The sequence below is a fragment of the Passer domesticus genome, chromosome 3 (genome assembly GCF_036417665.1).
Source record: "Passer domesticus isolate bPasDom1 chromosome 3, bPasDom1.hap1, whole genome shotgun sequence".
NCBI lineage: Eukaryota > Metazoa > Chordata > Aves > Passeriformes > Passeridae > Passer > Passer domesticus.
The window spans coordinates 2,964,031-2,987,623 of record NC_087476.1 but is presented as its reverse complement, the minus strand read 5'-3'; the positions used below and the strand labels follow the sequence as shown (position 1 = coordinate 2,987,623).

General features: G+C 43.3%; 1 protein-coding gene across 1 annotated transcript in view; it reads right to left on the bottom strand.

Annotated features, from left to right (window-relative positions):
* Window positions 1-23,593, bottom strand: part of MSRA (methionine sulfoxide reductase A) — a 231,499-nt gene that overhangs the window by 109,966 nt on the left and 97,940 nt on the right. The window contains exon 3 of the mRNA XM_064411568.1: window positions 14,386-14,505. Coding sequence (XP_064267638.1) covers window positions 14,386-14,505 — 120 coding nt within the window. The remainder of the gene's footprint in view (window positions 1-14,385; window positions 14,506-23,593) is intronic.

The following is a 23,593-nucleotide window of genomic DNA, read 5'->3' as shown; positions in this document are numbered from 1 at the left end:
CAGAAATTTCTGGCTTTGGGATTTTTTTTTCCCCCTTGCCGAGTGTATTTTTTTATTGTTATTATTATTATTATTATTTTGGCTATGTAAATGGAGGAATTTTGCAATGGAATTAGATTTGCCTTGGCTCATAGCACTGAAATGCTGCTGCATTCAACTCAGATTTTTTTAAAAATATATTTTAAATACTTCTAGGGGGAATAAAAAGCTTCATTGGAGAATTGGTTTAAAATGTTTTCAGAATATTTCTGTAGGACAATGAGTTTTAAAACCCAATCTTCATAGAAAGTTGTCAGTGAAGGAGACAACATGGTACAGTCCATCTACATTTTAATATTAAAACTAACATTACATTTGCTATTACATTTTTATTATATTTAATATTAAAATTACAAAAGCTTCAGGGGTAGATATTTTGTCAGTAACTTGATTAGAAATTAAAAGTAAATCCAATGAACTTAGTGAATATTCACTCCATATGTAAGGAATGAATGAAGCCAGAAAGTCACATCCTGCAGAGCTGTAAAGATCTGTCTGAAACCTTTAATTTCAATTAAAATAATGTTTGACTTAAATATGCAGAGCAGTTTGGGGGGCAGACATTGAATGTAGTTTGTAATATTAAATATTGCAAAATGTGGACAATTATAAGGTGCCCAAAGAAGATTTTATATTACACACTGGAGCATCTTACAGGACCTGAGAGGAATCAGAACTTTAAAACAGAGATTAAAATTAAGCAAAATATTCAGATCTATGGTTCCTCTTCAGCTGAATAAAATAATTTAGATGTATAAACACCAAAATATATCAGCTAAAATTCTCTATGACTCCAGCAGATAAAGAACAACTTCTGAGTTCCCCTTGCTGCCTGTGCTTTCCTCCAACACTCAGTCCCAGAAAAATCCATATATCCGTGGATTTCAAAGAAATCAGAAGATAAGATAAACCATCTCCCTTTTTCATGAGTGAGGACAATGGCAGGAAGAGCTGAAGGTCACCCAAGTCAGCCTTGGAGCCAGGAATGAAGGGGAAGGAGCTGAATCTGTAACACCCAGCTGCCCCTGCTCCTCCTCCCATCCTGCTCCAAAGGGCTGCCAGGCAAATTCCAGCAGGGAACCACTGCTGAGGAGCACGAGAGAGGCAGGAGCAGCAAAGGGGAGGAAAAGAGATCCCAGCACATCCCCTGAGACACCTGTCCTGGGAGTGGAATGGGAATGGCTTTGGCTGCAGCCAGGGAGAAGCTCCATTGCCAGGAAGGGTTTCAAAAGGGGTTTTGTGACCAGCAGGGGAGGGGGGGATTCTGCCCCTCTGCCCTGCTCAGGTGAGACCCCACCTGCAGAGCTGCCTCCAGCCCTGGGGTCAACAGCAGGAGGCTGTGGAGCTGCTGGAGAGAGTCCAGAGGAATCCACAGAGATGCTCCAAGGGCTGGAGCCCCTCTGCTCTGGAGCCAGGCTGGGAGAGCTAGGGGGGGTTCCCCTGGAGAGGAGAGGGATCCAGGGAGAGCTCAGAGCCCCTTCCAGAGCCTAAAGGGGCTCCAGGAGAGCTGGAGAGGGACTGGGGACAAGGGATGGAGGGACAGGACACAGGGAATGGCTTCCCACTGCCAGAGGGCAGGGATGCGATATTGGGATATTGGGAAAAAATTCTTTGCTGTGAGGGTGGTGAGGCCCTGGAATGGAATTCCCAGAGAAGCTGTGGCTGCCCCTGGATCCCTGGAAGTGTCCATGGCCAGGTTGGATGGGGCTTGGAACACCCTGGGACATTGGAAGGTGTCCCTGTCCATGGCAGGATGGGGGACTGGATGAGATTTAACATCCCTTCCAACCCAAACCATTCTGGGATCCCAAAGAGGTTGTGTTGTTGGTGTGACAAGCACAGGGGCAGTTCAGGGATTCCTGGAAGAGGTGAGAAAAGAGGGAATTATTTTCTGAGAACTCTTTGAAAATGTGTGAAAAGTTGTATCTTCTCTTTACGGAATACACTGGGAGCAGGAGCTGTAATGGATAAGTTGTTCCTCAGACTCTGGGCCATTCTTGTGATGAAGAGCTGTTAAATAGAGCTGAGTACAAATAAATAACCACTTGTCGTGCCGCTGATTTATAAAGAACTCATTTCTAGGTGTAATTCTATGGCAACAGCTTTTGTAAGGCACTCTTTGACACTGCAGCAGAGCTCCTGTTTAACAATTCAAATGCAGAAAAGATGGGAATAAAGGAGGCAAAAAGCAACTCAGTGAGATCTCTGCTCACAGCTCAATTGTTTTGATGAATTCTGCCCTCACACGTTATATGAACATCTCACGTGCAGACAAATCCTGTTTCATGGGAACAATGGGTGTGCATGGAGAAAAGTCTATTATCATATGGAAAATAAAGGAATTAGAGGAGAATCCGAGGTGATAAATAGATGAATATGCAGGGAGACACTTGGCTTTCCACTCAGTTGGTCTGCAGGATTTGCCTTCCATGTCTGCTGTGACACTGATTATTCCTGCACTTCGGTGGATCAAATCTGCCTGGCAGAAAAGCAGGACCAACAAATGCAGTTCTGCTGCAAAGCTGTGCCATTTTTAATTCATTATTTTATTTTCCAGAGCTGCCTGAAATAGTCATCCCTCAAGCAGGCCATAGAAATGATTCTCTTTATTATGCAAAGTTCCATAAATCTCAACAGCTGTATAAGAAAGATACTGCTAATCTTTAGGGACTTTGGGTTGGAGTCTGTAATTTTTTTGGGAAAGACCAGGAAAAGTATTTTGCTCTTCCTAGTTAATTAGATCTGGAACTGTGGGAGCTGGTAGCAAAATATTGCCAAATTTTGGTGTGACAGCCCTTGGTTTAAACACCTGCGCAGGGCATTTGGAATCTGGATCCCAAAGGACTCTCAAAATAAGAGACAACTCTGTTGAAAGTCTCCTAACTCCAGGTTTTGGGGAAATGCTCAGGAAGCACATTCCTCACATGTCCTGGTAAAGCCAGGCCACTGCTGAGACCCAAGTGTGAGATTATAAAATTATAAAATCATCAGGGCCAGAAAATCCCCTCTGAGATCATCAAGTGCAACTGTTCCCCACCACTGCCAAGGCCACCACTCATCCATGTCCCCAACTGCCACATCCACACAGCCTTTAAATAAATCCCTGCAGGAATGGGGACTCCACCACTGCCCATGGCAGCCATTTCCAATGTCTGACCACCCTTTTCATGATTTTTTTTTCCTAATTATCATCCTGAAACTTCCCTGGCACAGTTTGAGGCTGTTCTTTGTGCTCCTGTCCCTGTTCCCTGGGAGCAGAGCCCGACCCCCCCAGCTGTCCCCTCATGTCAGGAGTTGTGCAGAGCCACAAGGTTCCTCCTGAGCCTCCTTTTCTCCAGGCTGAGCCCCTTTCCCAGCTCCCTCAGTTATTCCTGGTGCTCCAGCCCCTTCCCCAGCTTTGTTCCCTTCCCTGGACACCAGGAGTCATGTGGGAATCTTGTTTTCTTCCACTGCCTGGGGCAATCTGGGCAGGGAGAAGAAGAAGAGACAGAAAGGAAAGGTTCTGGAATTCATTCCCAGAGTTAACATCTGGGCTGATGCACCTGGCAGCAGCTTCGTGCCAGGTACACTGTGGGAAGCCAAATCTCTGCTTTTCCCTGTGCAAGAATCTCTCTTGTTTGCTTCTATTTCCACATTTTGGATTATTTGGATTATTTGGATGTGGACTCCATTTTCCCCTTTGGATTACGTGTTGCTGCATGTTCAGGAGGAGGAAGAAGGCTCGCTCTCCACCCAAAATCTGACCTACTTAATGCAAACTGGATCCTACTTTCCTTTTGCTTCCCAGCCTAAATTCAGCTCAGACTAAAGACACCAGATCCCAGCCTACACTTTTCCGTCTAATTTTAGCTTCACCTAAAGACTTCTGACCAGCTCACAAAGGCAGCTGGGACATGAGGGGAGAGCTCATTACACATTGCTCCTGTCTTTGAACACCCCTGAACACCTGCAGAAGGGTTGAACTGGCCCTGAACACAGAGCAACGAGGCAGGAGAGAAAATGAAACCATTTGTTAAAACAAAATAAATGAAGCGGTGAAAAATAATGGTCCCATCTGCACCTACCACTGGTTCAGGGTCAGCTCTGCTGGAGCCAAAAATTTCAAAGGAGAAGGATGGAATAGAATCCTGACCACCTCCCCCCACCATCAAATAATAATAATAGCCAAAATGTCAATATTTAGCACTCTTGCAATGCTTTGTACCTTCAAAACATTGCAGAAACAGGGCAGGATCAGCGAAAGTGGAACTTCTTTTTCCAAGGTCTGTGTGCTCCTTGGTAGCAACATTTTTATCTTATCATCCTGTTCAGAGGCCGAGAGACATTTCTTCCTGATGTAACACCATTAACATCAGCAGAATTATATCTAGGATCAGTTTGACCCAATTTATTACTTTTTTAGCAGATGATAAGTGAGCTATAATGGTGTTCCATTTGACTTGGAACAAAGAATTTTCACAGCATTCAGCAGAGGGAATGACATGATTTGCCTTGTGTCCTTTCCAAATAAAAATCTAAGCCATTATAACATAAAAAAGTGAGAAAAAAAGAAGTAAACAATGTGTAATTATGATAATTCAAACTTTCAGTTTAGCCCATGGTACCTGTCACCTCTCAGGATGAATAAAGCAAATTTGTGGCCAGGATAAATCAGGATCTCCTTATTCCCAGGTCATGGATCACCTCTTTGCTTTCTACAACATGCTGACAGGAGGGTGCAGGGAGGTGGTGTCAGACTCCTCTGATGAGACAAAACAGCCTCCAGCTGCCTCTGGGAGGTTTAGGCTGGATATCAGGAACAATTTTTTTATGGAAAGGATTATCACACACTGGGTCAGACTGCCCAGGACAGGGTGGAGTGACCATCCCTGGAGTGTCCAAACAACGTGTGGATGTGGCACTGGGGGACATGGCTTGGTGGTGGTGCTGCTTGATGGTTGGACCCTATGATAATCAGATTTTTTTTCCAAATTTTCCACCTTTTCCTGCTTTACTGATTCCAGGAATGGAGCCCATGAAGTACCAGGAACAGGAATGCAGCTCTAGTTTTCATGGCTCACAAGATCCCTGAGAGGAAGGACCAACCCCATCCATATCATGCTCCAGTTAAACCCCAGTAACAGTCTGGGAACCCAAGGACAGCAGAATTAAAGCTGTTTTCCATTCCCTTCCTCTCTACTCCAACCCAGGCAGTGACATTTCTCTACACACTGAGATCATGGCTTTTCATATTAATTTTAATTCTCCTAAGCCTTGATTTCTCCAACTGTTTGCACAATCTGCTGTCTTTTCTCTCAGTCTAACACAACACTTTGGGAGTAAAGGACCTTCTTTTTTATCTCTGCTTTCCCCACCAAGGTCCCAGTCCAAGCCAAGTCCAACATTCAGAACATTAAACCCACTTTTTTAGCATTTTTGTTCTGCTGCTGCACTCTCTTTGCAGAAAGCAAAGCTTTCCTAGATTTTATGGAAATGTGACATTAGGAGAGAATCACTCGAAGGCATTTCAGCTACAATTAACATTCCTCACTCCTCAGAAAGAAAATAAAAACAGCCTCTAATTGAATCGCTTGACTGAGTAAACACTGGATTAAACTGAGAGGGGAAGGAGTCGACAAAAAACTGCAGTTGGACAAATGTTGGGATTTGGGTTTGTTTTCCCAGGAACATTTGATGTGTGTGGATACACTGTGGGCACGTGTGGGAACACAGACACTGCCACTGCCACGAAGCTTTTCTGGGCTCAGTAACAGGCACAGAAATGTCTCCAGGCAGAGAAACCTCATGATTCCTTCTTGATTCTTCCCAGACAGAGCATTCCTAGGATCTATGGATTTAAAAGGGGTGGTTGGGAATGTCAGTACAGACAAGACACCTCAGAAGGATTGGAAACAAGAGCAGGGCAGGGCAAAGAGTGCACTGAGCTTCTCAGAGCAAAATACTCCTTGTGAATTACAAGTCTAGGAGGAGTCCTGGCTATGCAGAATTATGGAATTAGAATGGTTTGGGTTGGAAGGGACCTTAAAATCTCACCCCCTGCTATGGCCAGGGACACCTTTCCCCATCCCAGGTTGCTCCAAGCCCTGTCCAGCCTGGCCTTGGACACTGCCAAGGATCCAGGGGCAGCCACAGCTTCTCTGGGAATTCCATCCCAGCAGCTCACACTCTCACAGGGAAGAATTTCTTCCCAGTATCCCATCTAAACCCACTCTACCACTGTAAACCCATTCCCCCTTGTCCTGCCCCTCCAGGGTCTTGTAAAAATTCCCTCTCCATCTTTCTTGTAGGCTCCCTTCAGGTATTCTGTGGATTCCTTTTGCTTTTAACGAAGAAGCTGCTTTGGAAGACAAACAGGACAATCCTTTAGCTGATTTTTAAGAGCTCCAAGAGGGCTCTATCCAAGGCAGGCAGCTTCTCCTCCGTTGGAAGGACAAATTGAAGGTCAGCCTGGTGATGTGGACAAAGTGACCAGCCTGAGGTGACCTCATCCACATAGAAATCAAGTTTGCTCTGAGTGCTGCAGGAACTTAAGGTCCCTCCCTAATTCCAGGATCACAGTTTGGTAGACTCAGTAAGTGGCTTTGTATCTTATTTTTTTACTTTACAAGTGTCTCCAGAGCAAAAACAAGAAGTACTTCAGTACAAGGAGTACAAGGAGTACAAGAAATACAAGAAATACAAAAAGTAAGGGACCCCACTGGCTGCCATAACAACAATGAGCTTGTTGATAAATTGTTTTCACCAACACACCAAACTGTTCTAGTGCCGGTGGCCACAGTTCACATCACAATTTTAATCCTGAGTAGATGAATAACAGCAACTATTTGAACTATCAGGTAAGAAAAAACATGTCCTGACAGCAGCCTTGTGCATAAGTGATATTTTCAGACCTCCTGTGGCAGACCTGTCTTTTTTTTCCCCCATTATCTTGTTTTTCATCATTTCCCAGCTCACCTATTGCTCTGAGCCCTACTGATGGTACAAAGGTACAACACATCACTATTGAATACTCATAAATAAGGGAAGACTATCAGTAAAGGAAATTTTTACTTCCTCCTCAGAACAAATACTTAATTTCCAGACATGTTGATTTGTAGCTGCCAAGAATTAACCTTTAGCAAAATATCCTTTAACAAGTTCTCTTTGAAATTTCCTGCACGGGTTCAGCACTGGAGTTAATGAACCCCCAATTTCCCCTCCTGTTTGTGAATGCCAGGAATAAAATCGTATTAAAGAGATGGATAAACAAATTAATACGGAAAAGGTCATCAGTGATGATTAAAGACTAAATCATTAATACCTGGAAGCTGGGAGGTAAATGAAGGCAGGACTTGGTCTGGTTTGGGTGGGAAGGGACCCTAAAGTTGACCCAGGGGGATGCTGCTCCTAGCCCAGGTTGTTCCAAGCCCCATCCAGCCCAAGTCATGCTGATTTCTGCTGCAGTAGATTCTTAGATCAGCTGCACCCTTGGTGTGAATCAGCACAGCAGATACTTTCCAAACAGCCCAATATCCTCCCTTCCTTTTATTCCTTTTCTGAGATTCTATACCCAAGGAATTTCCAGAAAAGCAGCTTAAATAAAAAGGGGATTTGGTTCCCAAGTGAAGGGCAAAAATAAACCTTTGAGTGACCCAGTTATCCCAGCAATGGCCAAGGTATTCCATTAAACATCCTGGGGTCAGGAGAAGAGTGATCCACCCTCCCTTCTGCCCCTGTTGTAGGAGCAGCCAGGTACCAGACAGGAAGACACAACTTTTGGGAAGGGTTTTGAAATCAATGAGCAAAAACCAGCAGGAGCCTCAGCTGTACCCCAATTATCTTTTGTCAGATGTATTTTGGGTGCTTTGTGGGTTATCCCTGGGGCTCTGCAGGCAAAGATCTCTGCTGCAAAGTTAAAAAGAATTAACTGAGTCCTACAAATCATTTAAGAGGGAGGTTGCACCCTATTATTGTGGGGAAGTTGCCCACAGATGGAAGTGGTGGAATTTCTATCACTCTGGGTGAATAAAATTGGATGAGTATTTTCCATTGCTTACACCCAGGGCTTCCAACCTGAAAGATAGAAAGGGATGGATTCTACTTTGTAATAGGTTTTGATGTTTCATCCAGAAGTTTGCAGCTCCCATCCTATACCTTCTCTAATCCCAGCTCCACAATCTGCCCTTTTTTAGTGCACCAAAGCTTCTGAAAGGCTTTTGCCTCTTTTGTCTCTCTGCAAAGAATTCACCTACAATGGATGTGCTCAAATCTTAGCCCACAACAAATCCATGAGGGAATCCAGGAACACCCCTGAGCTCTGGCTTTCCCCAAAATTCTTCTCCAAATATTCTTTAGATTGTTGCTGCTGCAGTGCATGAGAGCCACGAGGATCCAAAGGTTTTGCCTTTCCTTTCACTGGAGGGAGTTCTTGTCTTCCTCATGGACTAAATTCTCCTCACCTGGAGGAAGCTCAGGTAAAAGTATGAGTGTCTGCAAAGGTGAGACAGAGCACAACTTCACTATCAAAATTTACTTATTAAAAGCTGAACTACAACAGCTTGGGCACAGCTGAGCAAATAGAAGTTAAACTCCTGTGGTTGATAATTTCATTATTCGTCCAACACCTAGAAGCTGTGCAGGTCACTTGCAGAATTATTCAAAATCTTAATTATCTCTATGAGACAAGAGTTAATTTCTAAACTTTTCTATGCCAGCACAGGAAGATGTTCCATAAAACAAGCAAGTCAGAGGGGGTGATGTTTGCACAGAGTAATTACAATGCTCTCCCAATTTCAGGAAAAATACATTATCAGACATATCCACACTGACACCACAGCATTTCAGTCCTGTGCCTGAAAGGAAGGAAGATTTCACCTGGGAGAATGAGCAGCAGGAGCAGCAAAAGAACAGGAACACAACCACAATAAACAAGAAAAGCAGGAAAAATACCAACATGTTCCATCACCTGCTTTAATTCCAGACTCCTGGTCTCCCTAGAGCTGCAGCTTCTCCCTGGTTTCATAGACAGTGGTTTGGGCTGGAAGAGATCTTAAAATTCATCCCTTTCCACCTCCTCTGCCATGGGAAATATTGCTCCAAGCCCTGTCCAGCCTGGCCTTGGACACATCCAGGGATCCAGGGGCAGCCACAGCTTCTCTGAGCACCCTGTGCCAGGGCCTCCCCACCCTCACAGGGAAGGATTTATTCCCAATATCTACCACCTGTAGTAACCACCAATTCTGGGAGCACAGTTTGAGCACAGACTAACTGGTTTGTATCTTATTTTTTCTTTACAAGGTCTCCACAGCAGCAAAAACCCAAAAAGAACAAAAAGTAGGAAACCTCCCATCGGCCACAACAACAAAGCACTGAGCTTTTTGATAACACCATTTTCACAAACACAACGTGTTCTGATACTTAAAAAGAAGCAGCTCTGTGCTGCATCTTCTGTTTTCAGGCCCTGTGACACGGGGAACATCTCAGCCCAGTCCTGCATGGAGTCTCCTGTGAAAATGAAGCTCCTTTGGGAGCTTCCTGTAGGCTCCAGGTCAGATGGTTTTGTCTTTGACTTGCTCTGTAATGGCTCTTTCAACCTCTGGGGCTCCCACATTTTCATCTTATATATATCTTTAATAAAGCAGGAGACGGGAAAGATGGAAACAACACATCTCAGTGGAATACAATTCAAATAAAGTTGTTAATAATAAATAATATATTTGGTATTTATATTGCTGCTACAACCCAGGCCTGTGATTGTGGGCAATGCTGGGATAAATAGATGAAAGGAGCAGAGGACAGCAGTGAGGCTATTAGGATTTTAAATTTGCTACGAGGCACAATCAGGTATCTAAATAATAAATATCACTTAGGTTTCTTCAAGCCTGAACCAGACAAGACATTAACCCTGAGAAGTCAAATTCTGAGATGGAAAAGTGAACTCAGCCTTGATTACAGATGGAGCAGAGCTCCCTCAGCAGAGCTGCTGCCATCCCTTGTGGACAAGGAGCTTTCTGTTTTTCAGGCAATAGCAAATTTATTTACCATTTCTTTACCATAAAAAATATATATTTATTCTGCCTTTCATTTTTAAATGACAAATCTACAGACTCCATTCCTGTATCTTGGATTTTAAGGTGTAGTAAAGTTTTCTTGGTTAACTTCTCTGCTGAAAAAAAACATGTCAGTAGTGTCAGCTTTGAAAATTTGGAGGTAGAGCTGCAGAGAAGCAGGTAAGTGAAATTCTGTGCATCTGTTGGGTTCTTGTTGCCAAGGTTTCATCGTTACAGCAGCATCTGCCATCACCTTTCCAAATTATTTTTGAAGTGAAATTGCTACGTTCATTTTATTTCATGACTTAGCAATTCAATGGAGGACAAATTATAGTTTCTAGGGTCATATCAAGGTTTAGATGCACATCCAGGAGGATCCTAGGACGATAATCTCATGATTGCAGAGACACAACTTGTTCCAACTGTTCTAGTTAACAAAAATTACAGATTTTCTACAAAATCCTGTTCTTCAATTGCTACAAAAAATACACAAAACAGTAATTCCCGCAGTTCATGACATTAACTTTGATTGATGCAGTATTTTGTACTTTGGCTGACCTTTCCTTCCTTTCTCACAGGTGAACTGGGGAGGGAAAAAAAGGGGAGAGGTGGAGCAATTGGCCAGTCCTATCAAGACACAGATCAAGGGCATGGTGAACACTGAGATTCTTCACAGTCATTAAAATTCCTATATCCTGTTCTTATAAGGATTTTTTAAAAAAGACCAGACAAAGGCACAACAGGAATCTATTCTCTTGACAGCAATTTAATAACAAAAGAAAATGTTCTGAGCCACTCTCATTACTGCTTGGAAACTTTAATCTTGAGGACTTAGTTCCTGTCCATGGAAACCTTCAGATCCCTTCTGCAAGCTGCAGAAAGGGAAGGGAATATTTGTAGTTTAATTATACATTTAAACACTTTGGAGAACCAGAGCCACTTTGGAAGGGTGCCGTAGTGTCCAGCTGAAGGATTCTCCAAGGAACACAAGGTCATACCTGAACATTAGGAGAGTCACAAATTCATCAAAGCCCTGCTCTGCTCTGGAGCCAGGCTGGGAGAGCTGGGGGTGTTCATCTAAGGAAGAGAAGGATCCAGAGAAAGCTCAGAGCCCCTTCCAGAGCCTAAAGGGGCTCCAGGAGAGCTGGAGAGGGACTTGGAACAAGGGATGAAGGGACAGGACACAGGGAATGGCTTCTCACTGACAGAGGATCTTGGATTTCTTGCTGTCGGGATGACCTGAGAGTCTCTTTCTCCCAGCCTGATGGTCAAAGAAAGAGTGGGAATTATTTTGCTCTGGTTCACAAGGTTGTTTATTGTCTATTATCTAAAATATTTTTTTCTCAGACTCACAGATGTCTGCTTTGCAGGTCTGTCAAGGGCACACACTGCCCGCCCTTGGGCTCGTGTCTACATTTTATACTATGAATTACCTGTACTTTATTTATCATAATTTTCCAATGCCTATCGCCTATGTTAGACTGTCTACTTCTATTCTAAACCAATCCAAATGTGCCACCTTCACCAAGAAGATGGAGGCTAGGAAGAAGAAGGAAGAAGAACAGGACAACACTCAGATCCCTCCATCTTGCCTCCTAGACCCCCCATAGTAAAATCCCCAAAATTCCATTTTTCACCCTGTGATTAATTCATTATCACTCTACTTAAATTTTTGTGAGTTGTGATTCTTCATAAAAGGTTGGTAATTTGCTCCATGGGTTAAGATTGAAATTCCAAGTGTCTTTGGCTTCCTGCCAGGACTCCCCAGCCCCCTGCCAGGGGCACGTGTCACCCAGGGCACCCAAAGGGGTGTTCTAGGTTTCAACAAGAGGGCAGGGATGGATGGGATATTGGGAAGGAATTGTTCCCTGGGAGGGTGGGGAGGCCCTGGCACAGGGTGCCCAGAGAAGTTCTGGCTGCCCCTGGATCCCTGGAAGTGTCCAAGGCCAGGCTGGACAGGGCTTGGAGCAACCTGGGATAGTGGAAGGTGTCCCTGCCCATGGCAGGTGGTGGAAATGGATGAGCTTTAAGGTCCCTTCCCACCCAAAATCATTCCAAAATTCCAGGATTCCATGAACATAGTTGATAGTTTGCCACAGGACTTTCTTCTGTATTTTTAGGGAAGGGCAAATCCAAGAATCCAAGAATTTTCCTATATTACATTTTTTTTCTCTATTGCCATCAACAACTCTTGAAAAATTCCCATCAGATTTCCCACTGTTGCCTTTAATATCAACAGTTTATGCACAAATATGCAAAATTAACCCCACATTACCCAACCAAACCCTCCCCACACCTTTCTTAAATAACAACATCCCACCCACCACCCCGCTCTGGGCTTATGGAATTAACTTGGGAAATCACCAGCTGACCACAGGAACAGGAGGTAACAGAGCAAGAAATTAATTTTCTCTTTCTCCATTCTCTTCCATCAGCTATTTAGAAGCCTTCCAGGTGACCTTTGGAAGCCAAGATATTTTAAGGAGAACTGGAAATCCAATATGGAAGAATCAGTTAAAAGAGTAATTCTTATGCAAGAGGCACTAGTATTCCTCAGAAAAACATGGATTTTCTGCTTAGGAGATGTGAAACAACTTCACAGCCAAATATTTTACATAATTCAGAGCAGAAACAAAGTCTGTGTGGCACATTTTTATATTGAATTGTTAACTATTAGAAATGGTGATTTGCGCATGAGAGAAAATGCCTCAGAAAGATGAGAATTGACAAGATTATAAATTGCTTTAATTCACTGAATCTCAGCCTTCTAACTAATATCATATAATAACCAGACATGTTTTATTTTTCTTTACATTCCAGTCACTGAAGATAAACAAAGAAAACAACTGAAAGCAAACCCAAATGACCTGCTCACATGTGAACAGCCTGAACCACAAGCCTATAAACGACCCTGTTTTTAAGGAAATCATCGTTAGCTGCGTATTTTATATGGTAATTGTACATCCCCAGTTTATGAATAACAACAGCAGAGTTCTTCCCTTCTGATTTCAGTGCCACTTGAGCTATGCAGATTTCTAAAAGCTTATGAATATACAGAGAAACAGAATTGTTCTGAACATCTGTAAGCAAAATATGAAAAGATGTTTGGTGCTGAATGAACATCCTGGGTTGTCTAATGCTGGCCAAAAATGGTGTATTTATGTATTAGGAGAACGCACTGAAAATAGCTTCAAATCCTGCACACCCTCCAGAAGGCTTTTTCAGATTGTCCTCTGTATGGCTGTCACCAGAAAATGGAAAAAGAATTTTCCATTCCATTCTAATCAAATTTAATTTCCCTTCCCTTCTCCCATAAAACAGGAAAATAATTTTCCATTCCATTCCAATTTAATTCCCTTTCCCTTTCCTTTCATTTCCCCTTTCCTTTTCTTTTTTATTTTCCTTTTCCCCTTTTCATTTCCTTTCCTTTTTTCTTTTCCTTTTCCCCTTTCCTTTCCTTTCCTTTCCTTTCCTTTCCTTTCCTTTCCTTTCCTTTCCTTTCCTTTCCTTTCCTTTCCTTTCCTTTCCTTTCCTTTCCTTTCCTTTCCTTTCCTTTCCTTTCCTTTCCTTTCCTTTCCTTTCCTTTCCTTTCCTTTCCTTTCCTTTCCTTTCCTTTCCTTTCCCTCTTCCATTTTTATTTCTATTTCCTTTCCTTTCCATTCCATTCCATTCCATTCCATTCCATTCCATTCCATTCCACTTTAAATCATCCCTTTTCCCACTTTTCACAATTTCCAGCAAGTTTCTGCCATTTTGGCTGCCTTGCAGCACCTCTGCACAGGGCTTCAAGTGCCCATTATTTGTTCATGTCACTTTTCACACCCTTTCCATGAAGCCCGTGTGAGAGTTTGCCACTAAGAACAAGCCCCAGTGTCAGCATTTGGTATAAAAATGTTAACAAGAAAATAAACCAAAGGAAAACTTTCAAGGGTGTCCAGAAAAGCCACCAGGAGCATTAGTTGGTTGCCAGGGGTTCTGTGGTTCAGATGTCAGAAAGAAACTGCATTGGAGTTTTGTAGTGTAGAGTGAAAGATAAATGCAAGGGGTTGGCCTGGAAACGACAGGATGCTGCACACTGAACTGTGTGAAGAATTAACAGATTATTAATCAGAACAGAATATTTGTTCATATACTGACTAATTAATTATTAGGAGACAGCAATGTGATGGACATCCAGAGATTTCAGTACAGTTTAGGATGTCAAGCCAAGCCCAAATCTCCTTAGCCACTGCAGTCACTCATTTCACTCTTTTTTGTCATTCATAATTCAGGAGTCCTGAAACTCCTGATCCTTAAAAATCAAAGAGGAAAGACTCACCTGAGCACACCTCCTTGTAGGTAGGGTTTGGGGTATGTCCTCCTGCATAACCCACTTGAGTGGAATAGACTCCTTTCTGCCTCCAGAACTTCCTCTCGGCTCCCCAGAAACATCCCATACCTGAAGAGGGCACAAAATACATATTGAGAGGTCAAAATCTGCCAATACTCAATCACTCATTTGCATATTAATTGATACAGGGCGTCATCTATAGGCAGCACCTGCTGGTCAAGTGCTGTCCAAGTTTATTTATAGGGTAACTATAAAGAGAAATCCATTCTGCATCAGAGCACGACTCAAACACAGCTTGATTTATGCTTCTGAATATCAATTTATCACAGAGGGCAAACCTTGAAAGGGTTTGAAGGCCCAAACAAGGAGAAATCTCATGCACACACCAAAAAATAGTTTCTTATAAGGCAATTGTGCTGTTTGTGCAGCACCATTTTTACCTGAAATTATTAGGAAGCTGTCAAAACACAATAATTTGTATTAATGGCAAACAGTTATTTAATTTTCTGCTTTCAGGCAGAGGTGGAAGCAATAATGGATTGTATTATATTATATGTTATAAAAAGGGAAAAATGCTTCAGCTTAGCAATTTATGCACAGAGATATTTGATGTTCAGACAAGATTTTTGTAGTCATTCGCCCCCATGGCCAATTATCAAAGGACATCAGACTGTTTAAGGGTGTAAATCAAAATCTCTTAATTTAAAGTTAAAGGAATTAAGGAACAAGCACCACCAACACTGACAATTGTCTGATGGCTTAGTTAAATAAATTTATAAAATTATTTATTTAGAGTGTCATGGATATTCCAGTATTGTCAAGCTGGAGCAATGTCTTTTCCTTTTCAATGGTAACATCCTGTTATTATTCCCTTTCTAAAAGAGTTGAAATAAAGGCTGTAAAAATAAACATTAAATACACTGTTTCTATATCCACAGAAATCAGTGATCCATGAGAGTTTTCACCAGGTAACTCTGCAGATATGACAGGGTAAAAAGTCACAGAAATTATCTTTCAAAGCACAACTAGAAGAGCAGAGCAGCCCCTTCTCCAACACTGATGGCTCACAATGTTCTTTCTTTGAACCTTCAGAGATTACCTTCAAATTTAAGTTTTAATGCACCAAAAAGTACAGAACTGGGATTTCTACTTCTAATTCAGGTGCTTAAGCAAGCTGCAGGAATTAAGAGCCAAGGCTCTCCTGGAGACCCTGGGAAAAGGCAGGAACCTCCAGAGGGCAATTCCTGCAGAAGACATAAATTGATGATGAAATTGCCGCTGTTGTCCCTTGATTACAGAGATAACCAGAGCTCACCTTGAGTTCCTCACCTTAACCAGGCTGGTGGCTCCATGCCTCATCCAGCCTGGCCTTGGACACTTCCAGGGATACAGGGGCAACCTCAGATGCTCTGGGAATTCCATTCCAGGGCCTCACCACCCTCACAGCCAAGAATTCCTTCCCATTATCCCATCTATCCCTGCCCTCTGGCAGTGGGAAGCCATTCCCTGTGTCGTGTCCCTCCATCCCTTGTCCCCAGTCCCTCTCCAGCTCTCCTGGAGCCCCTTTAGGCTCTGGAAGGGGCTCTGAGCTCTCCCTGAATCCTTCCCATCTCCACATGAGCACCCCCAGCTCTCCCAGCCTGGCTCCAGAGCAGAGGGCCCATTGGAGCTCCCATGGAATTGGGCACACCAAGGCTGTAGGAAACTGCTTCCAAGAGTGATTAACTTCTTTTGGGGGTTGTTCCTTAGATCCCAAGTCTGGATCTGCATGAGACACATGCAAACTAAACTTCTGCCCAACTCTAATACTTCAGTGCTTTGCATGCTTAATATTCCAAGGGAAGTTTGAGCTCCAGCTGCCTAAAATCCCAGCTGTGCCCACAGCAGGTGAGGCTGAGACTCTCACAGGAGGCAATTTATCAAACTACCACTGTCTGGGCAAACATGCTGAGGGGAGGCCAAGGAACAACCTCATCCATGCCAAGGAATGGGACAGAACCACATTTTCTTCCACATCCTGTTCCTAGGCCAGCACCTGAGTGTGAATGAGAAACCCAAGATTAAGAAGACAACCCAAACTCAGATTTGAGCTCAGACACAGGCCCAGCTTGAAATACAAAGCAGAGATGATCATTCTTAGTGTTTAATTTCAGGGATTTTAGTGACGAATAGAAGACAATCCAAACTCAGGTTTGAGCTCAGACACAGGCCCAGACTGAAACAGAAAGCAGCAATGCTAATTCTTAGTGTTTTATTTCAGAGATTTTAACACTCAGTAGAAGACAACCCAAACTCAGGTGTGAGCTCAGACACAGGCCTAGTTTGAAATACAAAGCAGAAACGCTCATTCTTAGTGTTTTATTTCAGGGATTTTAATGATGAATAGAAAACAATCCAAACTCAGGTCTGAGCTCAGACACAGGCCTAATTTGAAATACAAAGCAGAAACGCTCATTCTTAGTGTTTTATTTCAGGGATTTTAATGATGAATAGAAGACAATCCAAACTCAGGTTGGAGCTCAGACACAGTCCCAGCTTGAAATACAAAGCAGAGATGCTCATTCTTAGTGTTTTATTTCAGCGAGTTTTAATGCTCAGTAAGTCCCTAAGGTTGCTGTTGAAATCCCTGATCATCAGGGCTGTGGCCAATGACCCGATCAATAACTATTATTTGGGATTCTCTCACTGATAATCACCTCTGACCCCTCTTTCCAGGGCAGTGGTGAGTCCTCATCCCTGGTGGGATTTAAAGGCCCTGTGGAGGTGGCACTTGGGGACATGGCTCAGTGGTGGCCTTGGCAGTGCTGGGGCATGGCTGGACTTGATTTTGGAGGGCTTTTCCAACCTGAACTGTTTTGTGGATTTCACCAGTGACCTTTGTCCCCATCAAGGACTCCTCCATTTTCCCCTCCTCCAGCTGATCCCTGAGTTCATTGTGCCACCCTTTCCCAGAGAGAGAGGGATTTTATTCTCCTGAAGAACTGCTCTCATCATTTTCTCAAGTGTGCTGCCACCTCACACAAACAATAAATCCTCCCATCCCCGAGAACAGATAAAATTGAAATCTTTGTCATAATAAAACAACCTGCTGGTAAAGAGACATCATTTACAACAATCCAGCACTAAATTGCTTTCCCCAGCATTAATCCATTCAGCTGATGTTTGTTATTCTGCTAAAGTGGTGCCACGTTCGACAGAGAAATTGTCATAAGGAGAGAAATATTAACAATAAAATCCCACATAATATTCTGGAATTAGACACGTGAGCCCATGGAGTGCCTGTTTTCCAGAGCATTGGCTGCCTCTAGCCATGGTTGATGTGGACAATTATTACCAAAACAGGGAAATAATTTGAGTTCAAGATTTCACATGGTCTTGCAGTACAAAAAAAAAGTTTACTTCCCTTAATTATTACTACTTTAGTAAGGAAACTGAAGAAATAAATAATTTAAATAATAAATTTAAATTATTAAATAAAAACTCAGACAGGGAAATAAATAAGTTTAAAAAAAAAAGGAGGTAAAGAGCCATAAAAGCAAAATAAGCCACCCGTATTATAATTTAAAACTCGAAAACATGAATATTATTTTAAACTATTCATGAAGTGATTTGCATAATCCCCAGTACTGGGGAAGTGAGTGCAGCTTTGCAGTTACAGAGGGAGCTTCCAGAGGCATTCCTAAGAGGAAGAAAAAAAGGAAATACAGGGAAACACTCATGCTCCTAGAAAAAAAAAAAAAAAAGTCTTATTTGAACATAATGGGTATTGCAGAGGAGTGTTTAAGTACTGAAGACATTTGTCACTTTTTAATTGCTGATTTGCAAAACAAAAACAAGAATAGTGATGGGTTTTGACTGACTCTTAATTGAAATTTCAAAAAGGTGTTTTAATTTTTTTTTTCTGGTTTTGAACTTCAAAACCAAACAGATCAGACAGGAATCTTTAAATGTTCAAGCATCCCTATGAAAAAATATTAATCAAACAATTGGAGATTAAATTATAGAATCTACATTCCTTTCCAGCATCCACATCCATTTTTTCCAGCTATTCTCTTTATGGATCCATACTCCTATAGATCCTCTGAACAAGGTTTTTTGTCACTAAGGACCCTGTGTTTCCATAGGCAACCCTGTAATTTGCATATTCCTAATAAATAGTTAGCATTAGCTGAAATATTCTTCTAAAATAATGAAAGCAAAGTGCTACTCTGATAAGAGAGATAAGCACCCCATACTTTGAGATAAAAAAAAATTTAAATATTCCATGACAAACAGAGCAGAATGGAACATTAGGTGTTAGGAGGGATGAACAGCTTTATGGATTCACCACATTGACCAGGTCTCCATTGGCTGCACAGGAGCTTCAACATCCAGGGATTCATTTATTTCCCTAAATGGAAACATTTGGGATCATGTGAGATGCCTGAGGATATCCAGGACATCTGTGTGCATGAGGCTGACATAAATGACATAAAATTTAGAAGAGGCACATGAAAAGGCAGGGAAAACACTCCTGGACATGGCAGATGGAACTCATGGAATCACAGAATAGTTTGGGTGGAAAGGGACATTAAAGATCATCCAGTCCCACCCCTTGCTATGGGCAGGAACATCTTCCACCATCCCAGGTTGATCCAAGCCCTGCCCAGCCTGGCCTTGGACACTTCCAGGGATCCAGGGGCAGCCACAGCTGCTCTGGGAAACCTCTGCCTGTGCCAAGAATTCCTTCCCAATATCCCATCCATCCCTGCCCTCTGGCAGTGGGAAGCCATTCCCTGTGTCCTGTCCCTCCATCCCTTGTCCCAAGTCCCTCTCCAGCTCTCCTGGAGCCCCTTTAGGCTCTGGAAGGGGCTCTGAGCTCTCCCTGGATCCTTCTCTTTTCCAGGTGAGGCCCCCCAGCTCTCCCAGACTGGCTCCAGAGGGGCTCCAGCCCTTGGAGCATCCCTGTGGATTCCTCTGGACTCCCTCCAGTAGCTCCACATCCTCCTGACACTGTGGATCCCATAGCTCCAGGTGTGTCACACCAAAGTATTCCATTTGCATATTTTAAGGCAGGAGAAACCAGTCCCTACTCCAGACACAGACATTACAAAACCCTGAGAGTCTCTCAATCTGAAGTTGAATCAAATCTCCCAAAATACAGTGATTAGTGTCACAGAGTTGCCTATTTCTCTTCCACATCCATAAAAAATGACCAGCCCAACAAGCTCAGTAGGACTCTGTGCTGCAGAGATGAATCCCAGGCAAAATTGCTAATTCCAAAGTTATCTATCCTCATAATAATGTTCACAGCTTGCAGTATTGTTAATTCCTTTCTGTGTACAGAAGCCATCAAAGAGCACCAAAAAACTGACTGGAAAACTCATTTGAAAATTATTCAACATTCCAGACATTTTTCCCCAATCCCACAAGGAACTCCATGATCTCCAAAGGAAACCTTTCCTCACCTTTGCTCTGATCTCTTCTCCAATGCCTGTTCCTATCATATCTGAACGATCCTTGGTCTCCATGAAGATTCCCTGATGTAAATTCCTATTTATGGTTCCATTATGCAAATCAGCACAGGCAGCAAATTTGCATCAGAAGGGTGCTCCTGATCCAAACTCCAGCCTCACAAGCTGCACCCATTCTGTGCTAATTAACACCCATTAACTCTTCGAGGATTCTCAGCCTCCCATTTATTCCATTTATTTGAAGTCACAGTAGTTGCATTGTCTTCTATACTGGCCAATTTTCATTTCTTATCATGTACACATATACAATGTTTTCATTTGTGTCATATTTTTTAATGCCTTTTGTCCCTTTATCTTTGTGGAATATCCTTCTCTGATGGCATCAGGTGCAGACACACCTGACTCTCCACTGACCTTTCCCTCCTGCCAGCTTTATTTCCAAGCCTTCCCTCTCCCTGCCTTCCCAGCAGTCCAACAGGACATCCAGAAGACTCCTTTTTTTTTTTTTTTTGTCATATTTTGAAGAATGAATGCATTATTTCCTTGGCATGCCAAGCCTCTCCTGGCCCGCCGCCTGCCATCCCTACACCCACACTCCAAGGCACTTTTCCATGCAGCAGATTAAGGAGCTGTTCCCATGCCAGCAATGCTTCTCTGAGGAAGATGAACTGCAAAGGACACGGATCCTGCTCCTCCTTCTGTTAGCAGGATTTCGGGATATATTCCACCAGCTGGGAGGGGCGTGTGGGGTGGGGTGGTGGGGAAATGTCAGCTTTAAATATAATAAAACGTGCCGGGAGAACAAAGAGCAGAGTCCTGGAAACCTCTCCCCAGTGCCCAGAGGAGAGGAAGGAGCGGGACAGGATCTTTCCAGACAGAGGAGCCTCTTGTGCCAGGCTCTGCTCGGGGTCCCTGGGAGCAGTGGCTGTGCCAGCTGCTCCATTGCCACAGGATCCAGCCACAGGCTGCTCCCATACATTGAGGCAGCAAAGGACAGCCAAGAGCACATCCCACTGGCTACCTCGGAGCTTCCTGCCCGAGCCAGCATCTCCGGGAGCTGGAGGCACAGCTGCCAGGATCCTGCTTCCTTTGGCCAGCACAGCACTTGGCCCAGGTTTTGAATACGATTGATTTTGTTCCCTCTATAAAATCTGGAGAAGGAAATGCTCAGCTGCTTCGACCTGAAATGATTTATTTTTTTTTTTCTGTTTCCCCTCTCCCCGTCCCTCCCCAGCTGGAAGGAATAAATTGAGCCTCGGTAAGTTCCATCCCTATAGAATAATGCTCATTCCATACATTTCAGCCAAATGCCAAGTGTGATTGGCATTTTCCTCCTTAAAACACTGTGGAGAGCAGTTGGTACAGCTGACTGATTGAAGACAGTCCAAGTACTGATACTTCTGAGCAGGGAGCCAAAGGGATATTGATGCTCTGTGCTCTGAAATTGTGGCAACCATTAATTCTTAGAACTCCTCAGGCTGAAGAGGGGACCTTGGCTTCACTGAGGAAGGTCAGGATGAGACCTTGGTGAGCACCATGGTGTTCCCTCCCCAAAAAACATGGGCAAGTAGGTGGCAAGAAAGCTGGGATGAGAACCTGCAGATCTCGGGAGGATCTGTTGGAGAGATTCCAGAGGAATCCACAGAGCTGCTCCAAGGGCTGGAGCCCCTCTGCCCTGGAGCCAGGCTGGGAGAGCTAGCGGGGTTCACCTGGAGAAGAGAAGGATCCAGGGAGAGCTCAGAGCCCCTTCCAGGGCCTAAAGGGGCTCCAGGAGAGCTGGAGAGGGACTGGGGACAAGGGATGGAGGGACAGGACACAGGGAATGGTTTCCCACTGCCAGAGGGCAGGGATGGATGGGATATTGGAAAGGAATTCTTGGCACAGGCAGAGATTTCCCAGAGCAGCTGTGGCTGCCCCTGGATCCCTGGAAGTGTCCAAGGCTGGACAGAGCTTGGAGCACCCTGGACAGTAGAAGGTGTCCCTGCCCATGGCAGGGGTGGAACTGGATGAGCTCTAAGGTCCCTTCCCATCCAAACCATTCTGTGAGCCCATAATCTCCCAGTTTGGATAATCAGATAAAAATGTCCTGAAACCGAGGAGAACCCAGGAGAACATCCAGCATACCCAGCTGACACACAGTGGATGTTCATCTGGCTACGATAATTTTTCTTGACTTTATGTAACTCCATAGCACCAATAACGCCATAGCACCAGGTTCCCAAAAGATTCATTTTTCTTCTCTAGAAGGAAATACTCCTGTCAGTCCCTTTGGCTCCACTCTGATTGTGGACACAAACCCAAGAGCAAATTGGATCTCAAATCCCTTGGGAAGTGAGAGGATACAGCTTTGTTGAACACTTTGATACTGTCTGTGCACTTACACAACTCTTATTAAGGCCTTGAAAATCTAAAATTATCAAAGCCATGTCCTCAAGATAAAAATACAGCATGAAACTACCCCAGAGTCTTTGTTCTGAATTTTTTTTAAGGTCTTGTCGAGGATCTGGAAAGAATTCCAGAGTCAGATTGAAAAGCACTCTCATCTTTTGCACAGCACTGAGATACGTAGGGTGCTTTGGAAGCCATCTGGATCCATATAGGATTAATGTTATCAATCAGGATTTAAAACAAAATTGTACCACTGATACCCTCAGGGGTTTAACATCCAACAGCCCCTGAATATCTGAGCAATCACAGAATATTTGAGATCACTGGGAAACAATCAGCTAAGAAATGGTTGGGAGGAATAAGGGGGAAAAAACGGTGAAAGAGAACAAGTTGAGCTGAAAGAAATAAAACTGCTGATGACAGATGGCATTAAGAGGATGATCTTCCTCGATGAGCGTTGGCTCTAATGCTCCAACAGGGTTGATAAATATGTTGAACAGCTTGCCTGGGGCAAGTCAAACAAAGCCCTGGGCAAGAAATTTAAAATGCAGTTTGCCTAACAGAGCAACTAAAGAGGAATTTCTTGGCTCACCGTTTTGCCAAGATCTGTTCTGTTCACACTGCATGAATTCCCAAGGAAACTGTTGGGTTTGCTTCTTTTTTTTTTTCCATAGGAGAAGCAGAAGCCTCATGTTCATTCAAATTAACAAATGCCCAGGAAATTGGTTCCTGCCTGTGGCTGCTGACGTTGGACGCGGGCGTGGGCACGTGTTTGTGTACGGATGGATGTTTGGATAAAAGCTGCACAACAGATTATTGCAAAAGGAAAAGCAGATTATCATCAGAGGGAAGGAATATTTTACTGTCAAGAGAAAAACTGCCATGTTTTCAGCATGTGAAATGTGTCAGAAGGACGACTTTGGAAAAAAACCCTTGAAGACAACAGCACTCAAACTGGGAAAAGCAATGGGGAGATAGAGAAAACTACTTCAAAATGTGTTTATCAAACCCATCCTAAAGCATGTTACAAGTTATAAATAATACAAACTCAACAGCATTCAAACAAAGCTGAAGCCAATATCCAGAATGTTAATAAGACACAAAGCACAGTTGCTCTGAACTTCCCAGGCAGAACACAAGAGGTTTCATATATTCCTATTTCAATGCAATTTTGAACTTAACCAGCAGAGAGCAGGGACAGACTCAAGTCAATGAATCCCAGCACTTCCCAGGGTGGCCATATCCTTTACCACCCAAAAAAGCAGGAATATTTAAACCATTTTTGTCCTGAAAATCCAGAGAGCTGCTTTCTGGTGACTCCACACAATAAAATTCCACCATCAAAATTCGCTGTT